Source organism: Mollisia scopiformis (genome assembly GCF_001500285.1).
Source record: "Mollisia scopiformis unplaced genomic scaffold LY89scaffold_4, whole genome shotgun sequence".
NCBI classification, from domain to species: domain Eukaryota; kingdom Fungi; phylum Ascomycota; class Leotiomycetes; order Helotiales; family Mollisiaceae; genus Mollisia; species Mollisia scopiformis.
The window spans coordinates 668,076-689,110 of NW_017263584.1; the positions used below are offsets into that span (position 1 = coordinate 668,076).

General features: G+C 48.1%; 7 protein-coding genes across 7 annotated transcripts; 3 read left to right on the plus strand and 4 right to left on the minus strand.

Annotated features, from left to right (window-relative positions):
* The first annotated feature begins 349 nt into the window (after nt 1-349).
* Nucleotides 350-2,649, plus strand: LY89DRAFT_608242 (cytochrome P450 3A12). Its single transcript, XM_018210491.1, has 3 exons — nt 350-923; nt 973-2,120; nt 2,175-2,649. The coding sequence occupies exons 1-3, from the start codon at nt 598-600 to the stop codon at nt 2,315-2,317; spliced, it is 1,617 nt and encodes a 538-aa protein (XP_018076119.1). The 5' UTR covers nt 350-597; the 3' UTR covers nt 2,318-2,649.
* A 577-nt stretch (nt 2,650-3,226) lies between these two features.
* Nucleotides 3,227-4,746, minus strand: LY89DRAFT_778146 (uncharacterized protein; the record flags this gene model as incomplete). The annotated part of the gene is made up of 2 exons (XM_018222188.1): nt 4,735-4,746; nt 3,227-4,680 (listed from the first exon to the last, which is right to left on the minus strand). The coding sequence occupies exon 2, from the start codon at nt 4,508-4,510 to the stop codon at nt 3,227-3,229; it is 1,284 nt and encodes a 427-aa protein (XP_018076120.1). The 5' UTR covers nt 4,511-4,680; nt 4,735-4,746.
* Nucleotides 4,747-8,304: 3,558 nt separating this feature from the next.
* Nucleotides 8,305-9,921, plus strand: LY89DRAFT_681172 (uncharacterized protein). Its single transcript, XM_018214222.1, has 6 exons — nt 8,305-8,488; nt 8,536-8,566; nt 8,615-8,835; nt 8,886-9,069; nt 9,125-9,244; nt 9,442-9,921. The coding sequence occupies exons 1-6, from the start codon at nt 8,414-8,416 to the stop codon at nt 9,795-9,797; spliced, it is 987 nt and encodes a 328-aa protein (XP_018076121.1). The 5' UTR covers nt 8,305-8,413; the 3' UTR covers nt 9,798-9,921.
* A 587-nt stretch (nt 9,922-10,508) lies between these two features.
* Nucleotides 10,509-11,007, minus strand: LY89DRAFT_694260 (uncharacterized protein; the record flags this gene model as incomplete). Its single annotated transcript, XM_018216693.1, has 4 exons — nt 10,509-10,529; nt 10,583-10,677; nt 10,789-10,885; nt 10,960-11,007. 4 exons carry the CDS (start codon nt 11,005-11,007, stop codon nt 10,509-10,511), a joined length of 261 nt encoding a protein of 86 aa, XP_018076122.1.
* Nucleotides 11,008-11,224: 217 nt separating this feature from the next.
* Nucleotides 11,225-15,438, plus strand: LY89DRAFT_714817 (uncharacterized protein). The gene is made up of 4 exons (XM_018218156.1): nt 11,225-12,177; nt 12,230-12,309; nt 12,356-12,403; nt 12,455-15,438. The coding sequence occupies exons 1-4, from the start codon at nt 11,663-11,665 to the stop codon at nt 15,151-15,153; spliced, it is 3,342 nt and encodes a 1,113-aa protein (XP_018076123.1). The 5' UTR covers nt 11,225-11,662; the 3' UTR covers nt 15,154-15,438.
* An 80-nt stretch (nt 15,439-15,518) lies between these two features.
* On the minus strand, nt 15,519-16,362 carry LY89DRAFT_767935 (cysteine proteinase; the record flags this gene model as incomplete). Its single annotated transcript, XM_018221768.1, has 2 exons — nt 16,287-16,362; nt 15,519-16,134 (listed from the first exon to the last, which is right to left on the minus strand). Exons 1-2 carry the CDS (start codon nt 16,325-16,327, stop codon nt 15,519-15,521), a joined length of 657 nt encoding a protein of 218 aa, XP_018076124.1. The 5' UTR covers nt 16,328-16,362.
* A 1,801-nt stretch (nt 16,363-18,163) lies between these two features.
* On the minus strand, nt 18,164-19,855 carry LY89DRAFT_664936 (uncharacterized protein; the record flags this gene model as incomplete). The annotated part of the gene is made up of 4 exons (XM_018212812.1): nt 18,164-19,440; nt 19,496-19,576; nt 19,634-19,701; nt 19,788-19,855. The coding sequence occupies 4 exons, from the start codon at nt 19,853-19,855 to the stop codon at nt 18,164-18,166; spliced, it is 1,494 nt and encodes a 497-aa protein (XP_018076125.1).
* Between the last annotated feature and the right edge of the window lie 1,180 nt (nt 19,856-21,035).

Genomic DNA, 21,035 nt, shown 5'->3' on the forward strand with positions numbered 1-21,035 from the left:
TAACACAAATGACAGTAAGATCGTACAATAATAGCATGTGAAGGAACACTTCTCATATTGCAAGACATGTGACCAAAGCTGCACAGTGCGTGCCACTGACAGCTAGAAATTGACCAAATCAAATTCCATCACAGATCACGAAAAATTTGGTCTCTAAAAGCCTTAAAAGTGTGGTTTTGTTGCAGTCTTCCCATTTCTGGTCCTTGAATGCCGCCACCAATCATATTGGTTTCGATTAAGCTTGTCTCCTTAACTTTCCCTTTTGGGTCTAAGTTCGCTCCCCTTATCGAAGCAGTGCGATTAGAGTGGGGGATTGTGACGAACTGTTTCAACATCATAAATTCTTTTCGCCCACCTTCCATTAACTAATTTACATATTCTAAAATACCATATCCTTTCCTCTTTAAGAGTTCCTATCATTGCACAATCAACTTTCGAAGTTAACTTTAAGTTGCGTTGTTACTCCTCCATAGAAAAGCCTGCTCCGCATCGCTTTTTCATCTCAGACACGCCTACCCTTTGTTAAGACAGCGCACAACACACTCTTGCCTGAAAGCAATTTCAAGGGTACCCCCCCATTGAAGAGACCAAGGCACAATGTTCTCCTCGAGCGTCTTACTTCTGGGGGTGGTTTCTATCTCATTCCTCGCCATTTACAAGCTCATCATCTACCCTGCCTTTCTCTCGCCATTAGCAAAAGTTCCCAATGCACATTGGTCTTCGCCAATCGCACCAATCTGGATATTATGGACTCGATACAATGACCTGGAGAATCGAGTTCTACATGCAGCGCATCTTAAGCATGGAACTGTCGTTCGTCTTGCCCCGAATGAGCTGAGCATCAACGACCTTGCCGGTCTAAGAACGGTCTATGCTGGTGGATTTGAAAAGGGAGAGTGGTACTCGATATTCGACAATTATGGGTTTGTTGCTTGTCCAGCGATCTTGAATTATTACCTGACTTGCTTTCAGAGTTCCATGCATGTTCTCATCTTGGCATTCCCGGACACATTCAGCTCGGAAAAGAATGATCTCAAACATCTACTCTAAATCCAACATCCATAATTCTCCTGCTCTCGCAGCACAAGCCCAAGCAATTCTGTACGACAGACTTCTTCCCAAGCTTACATCCGCCTCTGGACCTCAAAGCCATCCTAATGGCGTTGACGTGCATGACATATGGAACGCCACCACCATGGACTTCATCACCGCATATATTTTCGGTCTAAAGAATGCAAGCAACTTTCTTGCAGAGGAAGTCTATCGCAAGCATTGGTTTGGGCTTTACCATGCCAGGAAGGTTTACACCTTCTTCCCGCAAGAGCTTCCTCATTTGACCGTTTTCTTCAAGAAACTCCATCTTCACCTCGTTCCCACTTGGGTCAATGATGCGAATCGAGAACTTGAAGTTTGGACTCAAGAACGCTGTCATAGTACTTCCGCATACATTAAAAATGGCTTAGCAGCCAAGGACAATGATCCTGCCAACGTACCAGTGGTGTTTCAGGCGATGCTTGCGGGCATCGAGAAAGAAGAGAGAATGAAAGGCGCAGAATCAGTCCTTAAAAACGAAACACTCCAGTATCCTGAACTTAGTATCGCGAGTGAGATGATCGACCATATCGCTGCGGGTCATGAAACATCTGGCATCACACTTACCTACCTCTCTTGGGAACTGTCCAAGAACATCCCATTACAGGATGCCCTTCGAGCCGAGCTTCTTTCCCTGTCGCCAAACATGTCACTCTCTGGATCAGGGTCCTCAAAAAGTATTCCCAGCTCCAAGGACCTTAACATACTCCCTCTACTCCATGCTATCCTGATGGAAACTCTTCGTCTGCATGCTGCCATTCCAGGCAATCAACCACGCATGACACCATACCCCTCATGCACTCTCGGTCCATATACTGATATCCCAGGAGGAGTCCGGATCGGTTCTCACGCTCACGTCCTCCATCGCAACTCTGAGGTATATCTCGATCCCGATAAATTCGACCATGTAAGATGGTTGGATGATCAGAATGGATATACCGAGGAGCAGAGACGGGAACGAGATAGATGGTTCTGGGCGTTCAGTAGTGGTGGAAGGATGTGTGTCGGAAGCAATTTTGCTATGCATGGTATGTCACTCTTCGCTGTTAATATGTGATGAGAGAGATGCTGATGTAGCCCAGAGATCAAGCTCACTGTTGCAGCTGTATATGCCAATTTCAGGACACACATTGTGGACGATGAAGGTATTGAGCAGACTGATGGCTACACATGCGGTCCAACAAGCAATAAGCTCTTTCTAAGATTCGAGAAAGTAGTGGATTGATCCTTGGTCGATGAATGAGATATGGGTACGGAAGTAGGAATGATACCAAGAAGCTCTGCGAATTGTTATCTTGCTCGAGAAATTTGCGGAATTCCAACGGAATGATGAGTGGGGATGGCCACCGAGCATTTTTGGATGTTTAGCTAATCTATCTCTAATTCAAGACTCCAAATGACAACGCACAGCACTACTGAAATATCCTCCCTGTCATCATCTGAGTCGCCTCTTCGACAAAACATCTTTACCTTCCCCTATGTTACCACCTGTGTCATCAATTCTCAACATTCTTCTCTTCAATTAGTATTGTTTTCGGTTCTCAATATGACTAGTGCCTCTGAGGTAATCTCTTACAAATGAGCTTCTAGAGATTCAAGGTCCTGAAATTGTGCTTCCAGATTGTGCTTCTATTTCAGGGTTTGTTGCATATCGCAAGTTCCTGCCCCGAGTTGCTGCCTCCAGTTTGTGCTTTCCATTTCAGAATTTGTTGCACATCGCAAGATTGTGCTTCTACTTGCTGCCCCAAATTCCTGCCCCCTCCAGATTTCATTTCCACTTTCTGGTTGGTTACATATCCTAACCCTCTTCATCAAAATATTCTAAACCCCCTCTTGATTGGTGGTGTCAATAAATCCAAATGACGTTGTCTTGACACCTTCTTGATTCTGCCTCGAGGAAAAGCGTGATTCATTTTGCTGTGAAAAACCTACCTACAAGTATCTAATCTCTCAGAGAATATGGTCCGTTCTTTCTCTGCTCATAAACATGCTGAGTTGTCACCATCCAATTGACAAGATCCAGAACGAACAAAAGCAACTTAGCTCTATTCCGCGCCAAATCTGAAAAGTACTTATCCATACCCACTCTCCACTACCACCTGCTACCTCAAGTTTTTTCGACACAGCAGAATATTCAACGATAGTACTGCGGATCATCGAAGCTTTCTCTGAAAATCGGTGCAGGAGCCTTCGAAGCAGACTTAGGAAGACTACTAGACTGGGATTGCTCCGGGCTCTGGAGTGAAGACACTACAGAAGTGGAAGGCCTCGAAACATCTGGTTTGGGCGACGATTGACTCTGAGACTCAGCCTCTTGGGCAGGTGCGTCATTCATGGTCAGGTCGAGGGGTTCTTTGAGGACATCTAGTGAAGTGGATACCGAAGCAGGTGTCTCGGAAGAGGCATTATCACTTTCTGGACTGTTGGGAAGATCTAGAACCGCCCCGAATCGGATGCTCTCGATTTGTGAGTCTCTCTCTGCTGGAGTTGTTGGCTTGTCAAGCATGGGCCTATCTAGTGATTGATCTTCTTGAGCGAAAGAGATCGTCGATGGTTGAGCAAATTCGAGTCGTCCAGACTGGTTGGATGATGGAGGGAGAGTGGCTGTATGGGAAGGCGAAGATCTTTGCTTATCCTTGTTTATTTCGTTTCCATCTCCGTCGATGTCAGAGTACAGATAGTCGGAGTCATCGAGCAGGCTCATTGAGGTAGAAGGGGTGGGTTTCGTAAGCTCCTCGTTTGAGAGGGAATAACCAGGACCATACCGAGCTACGATAAAATTTTCTTTCCGAGGCGCTTTGACGGGCTGCTCAGGTTGCTTTCTGAGTTGAGTCTTAACTAGAGCCCTGGATTGAACGGGATTGTTGAAGGTAGTTCTTTGAAAGCCGGACTCAGTCTTGGAACGTTTGGCTGCATTAGAACGTTCTTTCTTTGACTCGGGAGCAACACCATCTAGCACACGTGTACCCCATAAAGCAATCATTCGAGGCGCTTTGAGTGGCGCCAAGCCTTTAGCTTTGAGGATTTTCTTATGTGCATGAACAATGTGGCCTAAGATCGACTGAAGAGGGTCATCAGTCCATTGAAGGTAGCCAGGGAGTTTTTCGCACCAAGGACAAGCGACAGCCCAGATTCCGGGAACGAATTTTTCCTCCTCTTTGCAGAATTTTCTGTCAGCAGACAGATGGCCATAGACTTGATTTTCCTTCAAATCATCCATCAAGCATGTGCGCTCGAATGATGGCATGGTATCATCTTCGCTTTCATCCCCACTTTCATCATCTGCATCATCATCGTCATGTTCTCCAAGATACTTTCTCTTCTTGCTGTTTCGTGCATCCAACTTGGGAATAAAAGACAGGGTCCGTGTTTCAGACGAAAATTCTGCTTGAGCAGATATTGTGACAACAAATTTCATCTCGCTCGTTGTTCTCGAGGCTGTACCATAGCGCTGCAACTCTTCGAAGAGCTCTGCAAACACTACTTTTGAGACTTCGTTGATATCTTGCGTGGATCCATCCGAGCTCTTGTTGTGATCGTTTCGTCTTTTGCCATGAGGCTCTATTGCTGTTGAATATCGTCGAGTATCTGCAGTGATCTGGTTAGTCTCTTCGTCAATATCGTGAAGCCAAGTATCCTTACCACGGACCTGTCTCCTACCTTCATTATCATTCATTTCGATGTTCAGGTGATCCTGAGCTCCACTTCCAAATTGCTGTGTTGAGAAGGAGAGAAATTGTTTGTTGCTTTACAATAAAAAGACCAGAGGGTGTTGTCTTCTCGATATATATAGTCTATACTTGAGACCAAGGGTATCTTGCGACTTCCGACTTGCTCATTCGAGAAGCTTGCCTAGGAAATTACCATTTCATTCTACCGCTCGAGCTTTCTCGAATGCCTCGTGCAGCTGTGCTTAGGCATAACAGTAAGGGAGGAAAGATGTGGCAGGATATGTTGATGCTAAGCTCAGGCTTGGAGAGAACAAGGCAAGCTTTGGTACATTTCATGAACCATCTACGACCACGAGGTCTGATATGTATCCATTTGACTTGATGCTGTTGTTGGCGAGGGCCGATTGTCGACTGGGGAGACATGTTGAAGCGCAACCAGCGCAGCCAGCGCAAAACGTCACACAAGAAATCATCTGACAGTCAGTGGAATCGTCATCATAGGAGAGCTGTTTTTGCTGTAATTTAATATACTTGACAGGAAACGAATGACGTTGTCTTTCTCAGTTGTCGGCTTTCGAGGAAGCATCGTATTGTCAACTGAGTGACGACGGCACCGACTTGCCTCAGTAAGGGAAGTTCTGGGCTCGAGCATCGTTTTTGCGTGCTGGTGCTGTGAACCCATCTTTCGTATGCTTAATCTTCCGACCTTGTATCGATTTCTTGTCCATTTTGCCCATTTTGCCCGTCCTCTGCCCTTGAATTATGATTTCGGTTCATGTCGTCGTTGCAGTGACCTTGTGTTCATCAATAGCCGGACATTTGTTGAGACAATGACAAACGACAAGTTCGAGGAGATTTAAGCCTCGTTACAAAGACCAAAATGAGTTCTGTTTGTACCTAGATAGCGTCTTTAGAGTATGCATTGCCTTTCTTTTCTGGTGGCAAGGACAAGCGTGCAAAAGGAGCAGGAGGTCGAAGGTCTTCATTGCATAGAAGAAGCGTTGGATGCCAACGGTATATCCTGGCAAAAGAAGTAATCTGTTTCAGACCTCCAGTGCATGGCTCTTCGGAACTGCTGAACGAATCGAATCGACTGAGGATTCACCGAGGCTAAGGAAGGCTTCTGGTTAGGTGACATACATTTGCAATGGTTTGCGCAGGAATGGAACCTTCCTCGAAAGGTCCAATGAGCGAGCTGGGAGTTATTGAATGCCGTGGGTTGAAGTAGAGAACTATAGAAGCCTATTTAGTCGTAAGAAGGTCGATTTTTCATCGAAGTTGATTACCCCAAGGCCTAGCTGCTTTAGAAAGATCGATAAACTTAATGCGCTGTCTGTGTACTCGCAGCTTAAAGATCTGGAAGACAAAATGCACGGGAATAGTGACTGTTCCTGAGCGTTGTGAGAGAAAGCTACCTAAAAAAGGATGGACGAGGTGTGATTAAAGCGTGAGAGGGTCGTTTTCCACATGACGCAAATCAAGAGCGCCTCATTCCCGTGCTGGCTTTCAAGTCTTTGGCATCGATCAGTGGAAAGATTGACTGAGACTCGATGGCCCTGTCTATACCTGACATACACACTCTGTGACCGGATAACGGGCTATTCGAAGTGCCGCAGTTCTGCAACCGTTTCTATCTGTTATCACCTGATGCTTCGTTTCTGACTTGACAGCACGTTTCATCTCATCTTTGATCAGGAGCCGTTGCCATCCTTCTTTTTCGGTCGCGAGGTCGTTGTGCATTCTTTAGGAAGTTCGGCCGAGTGGAGATGTGGATTGTGGGTGCGAGCTCAAGGCGTTCCGGGTAAGGATAGGGGTAAGCTGCTTAAGCGAGAAGGGAAGGAAGAGGCTAGCTTGGTGACGGAAGGGGCTGGGTTATCCCGGTGAAGATCGCGGAGATTAATCATGACACGGGGCAATTGGCAAAGCATCCTTGTCATGCCCGTGTATTACTGTATTGCCGTTGGTGGCTTTTCGTGGCGTCACAAGCCTTATGTGGTCTTTGCTACCATGCACGTCAATTCGTTAAGCCTCGATGCAGGGTCCTCAGGAACAGTTTCGCGGCTTACTTGCCTTGGAGGAGAGGTGTACGCCCACATAAGCCCAATTTGGCTTTCTCGCGGTAATAAGCTCTGAAGAGCCGCATCTACCATGTGCCCAGCTTGACTCTTGAGACGAGAGGGTTTGAATGACTCGGATTCCCTAGACTCATATAGCTTCTGGCAGGTCTGAAATACACCAAAAGTGCTTGTTTTCTTGGCTATTTCTTACTTCCGCTGCTTAAAGCTGACTGAAGTTTGATAATTAGAAAGTTTTTGAAGTCACTGCGCTGTCAATCCACTTTATTTCATGAACTTTTGAAGCGGGCTCGTTGAGGTTGTTTTCAGATGTTCGCAGTGCATTGATAGTCGACGACACCAAGAGTTCTTGGCACTCCACCAAACTCAAACTACATTTCTGAGACAAGGAGTTAGCTAAACTAAAATAAAAATATGCATAGTTGGTGGATGACGTTTCTGTGCTCTCGCACGTTCGTAGTTCGCAAATGCAAAAGGATTCCGCTCGACCGTTGCGAGGGCAACATCTGATGATGCAGAGGAGCAAGCAAAGAAATAACAGCACGGACATGTAACCTGGCTCTTTTATGAGCAAGTAGATGCACGAGATCACTGTAGGTGTGGAATCAGTATTTTCAGAGTCATGTATTTGCTCAATGCCGTCAGTCACTGTTATTCGTCGTCAATAGTGGCTTGGCCTTTCCCAGGAGTTCTGAAGTTTGAGGTTTAATCCTCAAGCCGTCTCGTTGTGCACATCGTGACTCTTGGTAATGCATGGAATTATGGAGCGATGCATCATCCTCGATATGGTTGATTTAAACTTACTGTACAGCAAAATGATTATCCGGCTGCACTTGCTGATCCACAAACACAATGTCGCTTAATTCAGGGGTTCGTCGCCCTTCACCAGTCGGCTTGCCACTCTCGGCGTCTCCACCTCGACTCCACCTGCCAAACCGCAAATGTTCCAAAACCGATCTCAGAAACAACGTCTTCGTATCCTTTCGCCCTGCCGCTCGTTTCAGAGCCAATCTTTCTGGCCTGATGATTCTAGCACAAACGATCCCAAAAGCGTCTTGGCGGCGGGTCAAACGCCTCTCTGTCGCGGGAATAACTTCTCATGAGGGCAAAGGGCTACCTACCTTGCTGCGAATCAGATCCGAATCCCGGTCCAAGCAGCCCTTCTAGCCAAAGATCCCACGAGCTGCCATCCGATGATCTGATATCTGCCCGCTCGTAGGCGCGGGCATGAGCTGGGTACCTTGTCATTTGTTTCTCGTTTGTTTTCAGTTGGCGGACAACCCTAGAAAGTGGTCTGTCTCTAGGAGATGACGGCCATCAGATCAACCAAGTTTGCAACGGGTCTTGCTCCACGGCTCATTTTCGGTGTTGGCGGTGGCAGGAACCAATGTGTATCCTGAATTTCCTTGCGAGGCTTTAAAAGTGAATCGGGGCGCCTCTCCTGATTTTTCCTTTTGATATTCCACTTCATTCGATAATTTCATTTCTCTCTCCAGGATCCGGGCGATTCCATTGCATTCTAATTGCCATCCATTCATTCATTGCTTTGTGCTGGACACTTTTTTTTATATCAATATGCTTGCCTCAATCTTATACAGTGCAGCGCTGCTGTCCCTCGCCAATGCTCACGGTCAAATATTAGCCGCAGTGGTAAGTATTCTTAAGAAGCAAGGTGGTGTAAATACTAACAGTAGTAGGGTGAATCAGGAACCAGTGTCGGTTTCCAAGGTATGTGATTATCTCTTTTTGATCCCGCGTATCTGACAAAGGTTCTAGTTGATCCTTCTATTCCCAGAAACTGCACGACTATCAGCCCTTGCCAACAAGACGCCACCATCATCAGAGATGCTGAGATCAGTGCCAACATCGTGAATGAGTGTGGTCGTACAGAGTTGACTGGTAACATCGACGTCGGCGAGAACACTGAAAATGCTCTGGCAGCAGGAGCCGTGACCCAAGTCAAGGCTGGAACAGTCATGACTGTCACTATCCATCAAGTCAGTCTCGGCCATAAGCAATGGACGTTCAAAGCACTGACCATGGTTAGGTCAATGCCGATGGAGCTGGCCCTTACGTCTGTGATATGGACCAGACCGGTAACTCCCTGGCTACCGGACAAACCAACTTGACTGTCACCAACAATGTTCCTGGTGTCAACGGTTTCTCTCAAGCCAAGTTCCAAGACTTCAACATCTCTGTTGCTCTGCCATCTGATCTTGCATGCGCTGGAGGTATGCTGCACCTAAATCACACTCCAACTGCCTCTTGCTAACGAGCCACCTCCAGCTTCAACGGGTAACGTCTGCACCATCCGCTGCCGTAACAACGCTCTCGCAGGACCATTCGGTGGCTGCTTCGCGGTCCAACAAACCGATACCGCTGCCAAGACCAACGTCGCCAACACAAGTGGGTAGACCGTTTACTTGATTTCAGTCCTTGCATGACCTCTCGTCCACTTTCTCTTATCCTCTTCACACATAATGTAGTAGAAAGAAAAAGACATAATCGAACATCATTCAATCCTGCTTTTCGTCACTGCCGTTCCTTCTTCCCGTCTCATATTTAGCACAACATCATATCGAGTGTATGCTAACATTTCAAAGTTTCAACCGCTCAAACCCTCGAGGGAATCAATGAGCAGATTCAGCACAACCAAGCTGACCTCGGTGCTGCTCTCACCGCCAACGCCAACGCTGGAAGCACCGATGGTCTCGCAAACGCTAAGGCGGCTGATGCTTTGGCTGGCCTTTCAGTCACTTCCAAGGCTGCTGCTGTTCAAACTGTAGTTGTCGAGACTAATGCAGCGGCAGCTGTTGCTACTGCAAGCGCTACTACAACTTCAAAAGCTTCCAAAGCTACCGCAACAGCCGCCACAGCCAAGAGCGGCAAAGGAAAGAACAACAACAAGCGAGAAAGCCCCTTGAAGTGGGCGAAGAGAGTTGTTGACGAGAGCTTGTAGGTGGCTGAGCAATGGTCGGTGATTGGATTGGAGAGGTATTGGGTGGGATATGGGCTGTATTTATGTAGATTGGTTCGGCGGCGTATGTAGATGAACTTCTTGTATCAATTTCTTATCGAATGCTCTAATGTTCCAAAGACTTTCAAAGAGAAAACACCATTCGTTGATGAATTTCTCTGTCTGTGATGTGATATTAAATGGATTTTAACACTTGTTAAGGTTGGTGTTGACCGAAAACTGGGTACCTAATTGATTAGCTCAATGCCTCGTTATATTTCTCACGCAGAATTAAACAAAATGATGGATTCGTTGTCCGCAGCATTCCAGGACTTTCAAGAGTTGAGCAATGGTAGAACCCAATGAAAACAATCAGTAACAACTTGAAGTAATATGTGCAATGCCAGGGACATACCTGGAGCTATGACACAAGTAAACAACACAATAAGCATCGAAACGTAATTTGAAGCAGCACAGAAGCAAGGTGTTGAGCCATGCATCCAAGTTCGGTAGAGGCTGTGACAGAAGAAAATCGGTATGTTTTACTGTCAGTGTGTTGTCAATTCCTTTCCAGCTCGCAGTTATCTTTCTTGGAATAACAATAAATAGCGACTTCTGTCCTCGGTTGTTCACAAGAGATGGATCATTATGAGTGGCTCGGTCATTGCATTTCTTCTCCAGACATATGTACAGTTGTGACGCCCATTGCCCAACCTAAAGGATGCGCTTCTCGAGCTATGAATACCAGTTAACAGATGTTCTCCAAAGAACCGAACGCTATAACCTACTCTCCACGGGTTGTTGAGCTCGAAACCAGCTGGTGCGATTGGGTTATCCGTTTGTCCTCTCAAGAATCCCGTTAATCTTCGATCGCGGTCCATCACTACCACATCATTAGCACCCTTCCTCGATTGTGTTTCACGTTGAAGAATTACTTTGCTACGGAAGCGTTAGCCATTCTGTTCGCACCGACCGGGGAATACAAGCATCGGACGTACTCTGTCCCATTGATCCACCGAGTGTCGCGCTCTCTTTCCACCGTTCTGCATATGTCTGATCTTCGAAAGTCCGGCTCCAGTCACACCGAACATCTGCAATTCTCAGCATTGGCTCTTGTACCCTCATGGAGATCGTATGGAGTGGAGATCGAGGGGGAGGGACTGACGGCAAGCATGATCCCATAGGGAATGAGAGCTTCGAAAGGAACGCCCATGGTGGCAATTGTACCTCGATCCTGATGGTCTGGTCAATATCCTTCACTTGGCTAATCTTCGCAGAGCTGTTTGTACCTGTCCGTTGTTGTTATCTGGAATTGAATGAATTTTCGGTCCTAGCTGACGTTGTGAACAGTTTCTCGCCTGAGGCTCCCAGCCCGTGCAATTTGAAGCCTGAGAGCTCAGGCGGCTACCAGAACGACACCTTCAAGGCGATGTGCGAGGAGGCGAGCGATAATACAACTCCACGACAAGATTCTGATTCAATTCAAGCTTGATCTACGCGTCGGAAGGCTATATGCTTTCTATTTTATCGTGTCTTTAATTGTCCTGCCCGAGTTTGGACTTTGAATCGCGCGTTGGTTCCCATTTTCCCCACACACATCATCCCCATCGGTCTCCAGACTCACTCATTTAATCCGCAACGACTCGAAGGCAACGTTCGGAACCTCAAGGGCGATACTCTGGCGATCAACAGAGATCATACTTTTAGAATATCGATCGTACACCCTCTGCGCGAAGCTGGAGTTGTGTTCGCGCATACTTCACGCCCCCAACACGCCCGTTACCTTTCGCGTCTGGAACAAATTACCTCAGACATATCGTTCATAGCCACAATAGTACCATCCACGGATGACAAGAAAAACATAGAAGATGGCTGCAGCGGTGCTCATGGAGGAGGAGCTCCAGCATAGCATGGCGACTTCGGAGGAAGATGCTGAGTTCGAGGAGGACGACGAGTTAGCAGCAGACATACTAGCAGAACAGGATGCTGAGTTTGAGGCAAATAACCAACTTCATAATGGAATGTTAGGAGAGCCAAGTGAAGACGGAGTAGAAGAAGACGAAGAGATGCTTTCAGACGAAAATGCTGAAGGAGAGGACGAGGACGAGATGGCCGATTCGGCGCTCAATAATGGCGAAGATAGTGAGGAAGAGGAAGAAGACGAAGATGCTGAAGGCGTAGGAGCTGTGAAAATACAACCTGGTCTTTTGGAAGACGATGAAGAAGATGCAGAGTCGGGGTCGGATGACGACGATGATCCTAGTGTTGCCAGTGTGGAGGACGACGATGAATCGAAGGCTTCAAGTGATGTGGAAGTGGAGGGTGAGTGGGAAGCTGCTGCTGAAGAAGATGAAGAAGAACCTGCGAATCCCAACCGGTGCATGTCAGTATCGCCAATTTTGCTTGCTGTGTCATATCTCTAACAACCGTGATAGTTTCTGTCAGCAGGATGAGGAAAACGATCCTAGTGAGGAGTTCGAGTTGTATCTGGCTTGTGGTGTTTGCGGCGACAATGGTTTGTTTACTCAAAAATATATCTAACGAGGCTGACAAGGCTGTAGCTCATCGGCAATGTGCCCGTAACGCCGAAGCTCTCAAAAACGACGAAGGCGAGTAGCGATTTCGCGAGTTGGACTCAATTTGCTAACGATCTTGTTTAGATGCGGAGAATTGGTATTGTCCAGGTTGTGTGGAAAACAAACTTGTGCCCGCAGACGCCGACGCAGATCCAGAAGCAGAAGTTGGAGAACCTCTTGACCCAGCAGCTCGACGCATATCACGAGACAGAATTGCTGGTGATCTTCTTCCGCCTCAGCGCGCCATCAAGCCGGATTCGCATTCAGTCTTCAACCAATTAATCGCCCCGGACGATCCAATGGACGGTTCACGACTTCTACGGAAACGAAAAACTTCTTCTGGAGACGCAGAACCGGAAGAGACTCCTGCGCCAAGAGCACGAACGCGTGACAAGGGGGGCAGCTCCAGCCAACCTAAGGCACTCAATGTTGATGGACAGATTGCGGACCCAGATCGAATGGATGTCGATCAATCAGAGAAAACCAATGGTCTTCTGACAAATGGCAATAGCAAAAAGGAAGCTCCGATAAGCCCACGGGCGTCGAGATCACTGCGACCAAAGTCTGCTACACCTCACGTCAAAGTCCTGGAAAAATCATCTACGAGCATCAAGATACAATTTCGTCTTGACTCAGTGGAGCTTCGTCGCGTCCTGTCGCAGCCTCCCAAGCCAAAGAAGAAAAGCCGAGCAACATCGACAGCACGCTCAACAACAGCGCCATCTACCTTTGTTCCCACCAGCTACTCTCAACCGTTCTATTCCCTCCACGATAAAGAAATCGACGAACTTAAGTCGAAACCCTATGGTGGCATCTTGAAGGAGGCGGAAGCAGATACTTCGTTGACATTACCTAAGCCAGAACACCGTCGTCACTTTGACGAAGCAAGACAAAAGGCTGAAGAAGATTGGAAAGCTCGTGTAGCGGCCGCTGCTGAAGCAGCTGCGGCCTCTGGCATCAAGAAAGCTCGCAAGGTCTCGGGTCCTGCAAGTCAGATTGAATACATCGAATTTGGGCAATATCAAATCGACATCTGGTATGCAGCCCCATATCCAGAGGAATACAGTCGAAACAAAGCACTCTTCATTTGCGAATTCTGTCTGAAATACATGGAATCAGACATTGTTGCCTGGAGACATAAGACGAAATGCCCTTGGAAGCATCCTCCTGGTGACGAGATATACCGCGATGGCAAAATCATGATATTTGAGGTCGACGGCCGCAAGAACCCGTTGTATTGTCAAAATCTTTGTCTTCTGGCAAAATTGTTCTTGGGTTCGAAGACACTCTACTATGATGTAGAGCCATTCCTGTTCTATGTCATGACAGAATACGACGAACTGGGTTGTCACTTTGTCGGATATTTCTCAAAGGAAAAGCGCCCAAGCAGTCTGAACAATGTTTCATGTATCCTGGTACTTCCAATACACCAACGAAAAGGTTACGGTCACTTGCTCATCGACTTCTCCTACCTCTTGACCAGAGTCGAAAAGAAGACTGGCTCACCGGAGAAACCTCTCTCTGATATGGGACTAGTGTCATATCGAAATTACTGGCGACTGGTACTATGCTATTACCTCAAGGACTTTAAGCCTGGAGACAAGATACCCAGCATCAGGAAAATTTCGGATGATATGGGTCTGACCCCTGACGACGTGATCTCTGCACTAGATGCTCTACAGGCTTTGATACGTGATCCTACTACCGGTACGTACGCGTTGAAGCTTAAGACAGACTACTACCGCGAGGTGATTCGACAACACGAGTCAAAGGATTACGCGAAACTCAATCCGAAAGGTCTAGTATGGACACCTTACATTATGGGACGAGGAAATGCTTCAACATTCGAGCATGGCCCACCTCTCAATACTGTCGCACCGCGTGAGGAAGACGAGGAAGAAGAGTTGAGCCCGTCAGACACGAAGCTATCGAAAACCAGCAAGCGTGATTTCGACAGTTTTGTCAATGGCGATGCCGAGGCCGCTACCAAATCTCTCGGCAAGCTGACTACAGAAACCGGAGAGCTAATCAAATTCGGCACACCAAATGGTGATTCCGCCGGATCTCCCTCCAAGTCAAAGGTCAATGGTATCTCTAAGAAGCTCTCATACTTTGAAGCCGCTGGTACAATCCCCGCTACACGCTTCGAAGTGTTTCCACCAGCTCCTGGCTCCAAGAATCGTGCCACACCTCGGACAGTTCTCTCACGGCCTCCTCCATCACGGTCAAAGTCATCGTCCTCCGCTCGACCCAAGCCCCGACGTTCCACAGGTAGCTCTTCGCGGCGCAGCTCGGCTGCTCGACCCAAGAGCGGTTCCTCCAGACGGAAAAGCGGTGGCACAGGCCGTGGGCCAGGTCGGTGGCCGAAAGGGACTAAGAAGTCTGACTTTGGCAATGCTGATAGTGGTCCAGGGTTACCACCAAGATTACTAAAGCAGAGAAGTAAGCTTGGGAATGAGGTCCTCCTTGGTGACGAAGAAGAGGAAGAGGAGGAGGAGGAAGAAGACGTCGAGGATGAATTCGAAGACGGCAGTGACGAAGGAGAGGAAGGAGTCGCTGAGGATGCCATCGTCTACGAGACTACGCCTTCGTTGAAGAAGAGACGCGATCGAGATTTGCGCGGCAAAGGACAGGGACTTGGCAAGCCTCCGTTGCAAGGCAAGCCAGGCTTCGGAAAGGGCAAGGGATTCCTGACGGCAGATGACGAAGATGAAGAGATGTTAGATGCTCCGGAGATCTCGGGAGATATCGAAGTAGATGCTGAAGGAGAGGATGACGAGTAAGGATATTCATTCGAGCTATGTTTCAAACAGAGGAGAGGGCGACCATGGCGTTTGGGTAATTTTCTCAGCATGTGAGATGCATTCCTAGGGTTAGGATGGCGTGTTGGGCGAATTACTTTGGCATCAATTGGAGGACTGGGACGAGTATCTGTCTGTGTACATGTACAACAAGTATCACGGTAAAGGCTAGCCATTTACCTGTTTGCGCTCAGTTTGAGTAATATCCTAGTCGATACCCTCAAAAATTCTCTTCAACAAAATGTACTCTAATTGTGATGTGAAAGCAGGGCACGCTCTAGCGACATCCATCACCCTATTCATGTCTTCGTAATGGTTCTCTATAATTATACCTGAAATCTTTTCGTTCATTCATCTTCCGGTTTCCCCTTCAACTCAGTCACCATTCCCTTAATCCCATTCCTTTCCTGCACGCCAAGCACAATCCCAAAATGCTCCTCCAGCGCCTCCCACCTATCAACCTCACTCTTACACACCCTAATCGTCTGACTCTCCCCCCTAACAACCCTCTTCACCACCCCATCTCTCAAAACCACTGTCCCCACCACATCCTCCCCCTCCATCTCCGTCCTCATACAGATAATTATATGATTAAAGAAACTCCCCCTCAAATCCCTCGCCGTCTTCCAATTCATAACCCCCACATCCGCCTCCGTGAACTCCACCTCGGTAAAACAATAAACCTCCTCCCATTCTCCACCTTCCCTCCTATGCTCCAACACCCAACACTTCTCCTCAGGACTCTCAAACTCGCCTATGCCCTTCCAAAGCAACCTCACTTCATCCCCGGTACTGCCCCACTGCATCACATTCCCATCCCTCAACTCGAGCGGGGCCGTCGGTCCATTCCCGCCGAAGCCGACATCGACTAGATACCGTCTCCCCTCAAACATGACTAAATTAACAAGGTGATTCCAGCCCGCGTACACACCTTTCGGACCCCCGGAAACCGACAATGCGACCCTGATGGACAGACGGATCAGCATACATCTTTATCAAAAAACCCAAGAGCTCATCCGAGGAATCAAAACATATGTATGTCCAGCTCCCCAAGATACCTATCAACTCTTCCAACAAACACAAACAACAAATCCAGAACCCAACAAAATACATACCTAGCACCGGTCCTCTTCCCCCTCATCCCCAAACTCCTCATCACGACGCCAAAAAAAACCCATTATTCAACGTACAACTGCCACCCCTCCCACCCCCCGCGTCCCTATGTTCCCACCTCCTCTCCCTCTCTCCCCTTTTCCTCCTTCCCCATTCCCACCTCTCCCCTCCAAAATCTCCTCCCCTCCACCCCCCTCCCCCTCCCTAGCAATCCCCCCCGTCTCAACAAGATACCTATACAAACCCCCCGGCATCCAACGTGCCCAGATGATGGTGCGAATAATGCAGATACAGATTCGCGAACGGGATTTTTTTTCTGCTGGAATTTCTGCAGGTTTCCTAGGGCAATCAACGCCTCGGCTGATGAGGCCCATTCCCTGGCTGCCCGCGTTTGATAAGAGGGGGGTGCTGTGGTGAGAAGGGAGGAGGATGTGAGAGGAGTATTTTTTTAGGGCCGGGAGGGTGTATATGTTGGGGGATTGAATTTTGCGACGAGCGTCATTGCTCTTTCTTTCTTTTGTTTCCTCTAATGTTCCTCTCTTTAATTTCGAGGTGTATGGAATTGAATTGAAAAGTGAGAGAGTGAGTGAAAGAGAAGTAAGTCGTGAAAATAAACTTCTCATCTCATCTCATCTCATCTCATCACCATCCTAAAATCGAAGTAGCCATCTTAGCGCACACTAGTAACTGTACTTTAAAAGCCCTTCGTCGTCGTTGCACGTTGCCGTTACCTATCCCGACTTCGTACCGTAAGCCCGCCCGCCCGTCGTCTGTCCCGTGCGTGCGTGTATGTATCCTTAACCCCTGATCCCAGCTCCCCCTCATCCTCAGCCTCAGCCTCAGCCTCAACCTCCTTCCTGTCCTCTTGTCCTTGTATCCCATCTCAAGAATGGCTGGACGGGAAAGAATAGATCTGGGTACAGTAGCTTCGATCAGCCTCGGAAATAACCCCTTATTCCCACCCACATGGAGATTCCCCGCTGCAACCCAAGGACCCCCGTTATTTATTTTTTTTCCATTTTCAACCCCACACGTCCGTCATGCTGCAGATCATTCCCCCTTCCCTCCGCTCCGCTCCCGCAGCCACAATCCCTCGGGCGCCGGGCGCTAAATTTAAGTTTAGCTTTTCTTTTCCTTTCTCTTGCTCTTTCCATTCTTGGACATGTACAAGATACATATCTTATCGGAGTTAAGTTCGGTGAGAGGTATAGATATAGATATAGATATTTTCCTATCAGATAGACTATGGATACTAGCTAGCTAATGTATATTTGCGATATTTTTTTGCTGCGAATGAAGAACGTGATGTTGCCAACTACCACCCAGGTGTGTAACACAAGTACCAACCAAGTACCCCGTACTGTACCACCAGAGACAACACATAAGGAAAAAGCAAACAAAAAATACTTATGAAACAAATACCAATGCCATGCTATTATGTCTATCCAATACCGGGATAGTCCTGTGCCCGCCGCCGTAAAGTACACTTTCAAAAGCCTCCCAGGGGTATACCAAGTCAAAAGTACAAATGAGCCCTTCTATAATGGAAAATAAAAAGTGAACGAAAGTATGTGTATGCATGCCCCATTCCAACGCCCATCGCTGTGCTGTGCCATACAACCACCACCATCTTGAACCCAGAAGGCATGCGACCCTAAACACTCCCTATGAATGTAGTGTACCATTTCCTTTCCAAACCAAGAAGAGAAAGACCAAGACCCATGTTTCCATTTAACAAACGAAAAGAGGACTTTCGAAGAATGTCCAAAAAGAACGTAAACACTTTTGAATTGAAACGCCACCATAAAAATATATGCGCCACCATTGCCTACAGGGGTATCACCGATGCCGTATCACATTTGCGGAACTTCAACGAATGCTATCGATCGATGAAACCACCCGAAGAAGGAGGTCCCGATCGGACAGGAAAACTCGCAGTGCCGCCAAGAGACATGTTCTGATTGATATCCGGATAGTTGGCATAAGATGCGGAGTCCCGTCTTGGTATCGATCCAACTGGGTACCCCATTCTACCGCCAGCCGGAGGTGCCATTGAGTTTACTCCTTGCAGAGTCATCGGAGACTGTGACATCCTGCCTATTCCCAAATCTGCAATAGCAGTTTGTGCATGTTGCATGCGCTGTCCTACTGTTGTTGGTAGCATGGATGTTGAATATGGCGATTGTGGCACTACCGGCGCGTAGGTTTGTTGGAAGTACGCTGTATTAGGTGATCTTTGATTCTCATAGGGAGACAATGTGCTCAATTGGGTGTTGAGTTTTGGAGCGGCGAAACTAAAGTCTCGGTTGTATGGATCTCTTCCTTGAATGGGGGAAGTGAAGCCACCAGGGCTTGTATATGTGCCATACGTCGAGGGTTGAGTGATTTGCGCACCATAAGAGCCGTAGCTTGGTTGGGGATCCGAATAAGTACGACCACCGTAGTGTGAAGCATCACCAATTTGAGTTTGGTGATTAAAGGAAGGAGTTTGACCGTGGTCGGATGCAGTTCGAGGTCGTTTTGTGGACTCTTCATAACTGCCGGTACCAGCATAGACTGTAGGAGACTGCTCAGAGTAATGACGACCCATTGATGGTCGGTGTTCGAAAGCGGCTGAGTGTGCTGTCATCGAATCTACTCCTTCGTTCTGACCCTGACTCGTGGAATCTTGGGAATCAGGGCTCGTCACAGGCTGTCGTTCCACGTCGTTGTTCTGGTTCCGATTGGAGTTCTTATTGTACGTTCTCGGTTGGTAGTTGTCGTCGGCTGGTCCACGTTTTCGCAGAAGAGTTCGAGGTTCCTTGCGCAGGCGTAATCGCACACCTTGATCGCTGAAAGTTCGTGTCAAGAAGGTCGACTCGGCCATACCTGTGAAGTTCTTTGCTGAGTGAACTGTGAAAGAATCGGAGGTAACCGTTGCGATGTGGTAGCAATGCTCATCTCGCATTTGGTAGAGGTTGAATTGGAGACGAAATTGGCCCTCGACCTTGACTGAGAGATCGCCAAAGACGAAGAAGGCGCCATCAGAATTGCTGTTGTCTTTGAGACGATGGAGAGAGGATACAAGAGTGCCTGCAAGAGCGGTTCCAAGGGTCCCTTGGCTGTGCTGATTTGGTGAATCATTAACAAGGCAGCACGAGAGGAAGAAGTATGGACCTGCGACAAGTGGAGTGTCAGTATAGCTGTCGACTGTCGGTGCGTCTTTACATACTCTGCAGGAAGTTTTGGTGGGGATCGATCTGATGAGGAATCTTCAACTGGACGATGGGAGGCGGATCGACTGGCTTGCGATCTTGTGCGATCAGTTAACAAGTGCTCCTGATCCACCAATGGAGGACTTTTGACTCACCTTTCTCTTTACCAACTGCAACTCGAGCATTGCTGGGTTGCTGACGAACTTCCAGCTTGCAATCATCCCTAGAAATGGATAACATGGTTAGACTAGAGCGGTAGGAATGGTACGAGCCAGGTAGCATGGCAAGAAAGAACAGATTGTAACACACCTGTGAAGGTTGGCGATTTGGGAAGTCGCAGCGGCTGCAAACTGATGGCTTGTCTGAACTCCGCTCATTGTGGAGGTAGGAAGGAACGAAGGACTCGGGTCCCCTTCGAGATGCTTGTTTGGTACAATCGGAGGATGCTCGAACCCAGGCACAAGTTGGTAAACGGCTTGAACGAGTAACGGATTTGAACAGATGCTGAATGATAATGGTACTGGTTGGACGCGGATGAGTTATATAGCAAGCCAGTTACCAGAGAAGAATTGAAAATGGCTGCAGCTATGGATGTTCTTGAGGAAGTGACTTCTGTGTGCGATGGACTAGTCAATTAGGGTCGTGCTTTCCTTCTGACATAGATGATGAAAGGTTTTGACTTCAGGAAAGTGTCATCGAGAGAGTTCGGCGGGGTCTTAGTTCCCACCCCAGACCTTTGAGTTCCCAGAGCCAAACCCGGTTGGGGTTGCGCCTTGACGACTGTGACAGTTTGATGGCGTCAGGACCGTCGGAAGTAGCGCCCGTCTAAGATGGCAATTTAATACGGTTCGAGGAAGGCGCCGCACAAGTGAGGATGTAGATACTTTTTGGGGGTCCCTTAGGGTTCTCTGGGATGTTCGGGGTCGGCTAGTGGGAGGCTCTTTCTCGGTAGGGCTCCGAGCTGTCTGCAGAAGTCCTTTGCTAATCCAAAGTGTAACCACGGTACACTCGAGACAAGCGCGGTCGAGGATGATGGTGATGATGCAAACCGGTGCCAAGGCCAAGGTTGGTGATGGACGTTAGTGAGCAAGTCTGTCGTGTAGGAGGAGAAACTGGTCACTCTGACTTGAACAGAACACCGCAATACTCGTCTCGTCTCGGATTAGGGTAGAGCCGTCCAGAAACCCGCCGCACGCAGTTTTTGGGGTTGGCTGCAGCTGCGGTGCGGTGCGGTGCGGTACGGCTGTGGATGGATGGATGGATGGAGGGCTGGGCGGGAGTGTGTTGTGTGGGAGAACAGACTCAGTTTGCGAGGGGTGATTTGATGTGGGTGGTAACGTAAGGGAGTTGAGGTGAGGTGAGGCAAGGCAAGGCAAGGCAACAAAAAGATAGGGTACTGGGTAAGTGATTGGCGGCAACACAGCGTCGAATGGGAACTCCAGCTCCAGTCCGGATTCGACAGTGGGTGCAGTGTGTGCTGTGCAGTGCAATGCGGTGCGGGTAGACGAACGAACGAACAGCAGAGCAGCAGTTCCTCCTTCCGCTCGGCACTGGGAG

Coding starts and splice junctions, on each gene's coding strand:
- LY89DRAFT_608242 (XM_018210491.1), top strand. CDS start 598: ATGTTCTCCTCGAGCGTCTTACTTCTGGGGGTGGTTTCTATCTCATTC. Junction 924..972: donor TCGATATTCGACAATTATGG/GTTTGTTGCTTG, acceptor ACTTGCTTTCAG/AGTTCCATGCATGTTCTCAT. Junction 2,121..2,174: donor AAGCAATTTTGCTATGCATG/GTATGTCACTCT, acceptor GATGTAGCCCAG/AGATCAAGCTCACTGTTGCA.
- LY89DRAFT_681172 (XM_018214222.1), top strand. CDS start 8,414: ATGCTTGCCTCAATCTTATACAGTGCAGCGCTGCTGTCCCTCGCCAAT. Junction 8,567..8,614: donor AACCAGTGTCGGTTTCCAAG/GTATGTGATTAT, acceptor CAAAGGTTCTAG/TTGATCCTTCTATTCCCAGA. Junction 9,245..9,441: donor GACCAACGTCGCCAACACAA/GTGGGTAGACCG, acceptor AACATTTCAAAG/TTTCAACCGCTCAAACCCTC.
- LY89DRAFT_714817 (XM_018218156.1), top strand. CDS start 11,663: ATGGCTGCAGCGGTGCTCATGGAGGAGGAGCTCCAGCATAGCATGGCG. Junction 12,178..12,229: donor GCGAATCCCAACCGGTGCAT/GTCAGTATCGCC, acceptor CAACCGTGATAG/TTTCTGTCAGCAGGATGAGG. Junction 12,310..12,355: donor TGGTGTTTGCGGCGACAATG/GTTTGTTTACTC, acceptor ACAAGGCTGTAG/CTCATCGGCAATGTGCCCGT.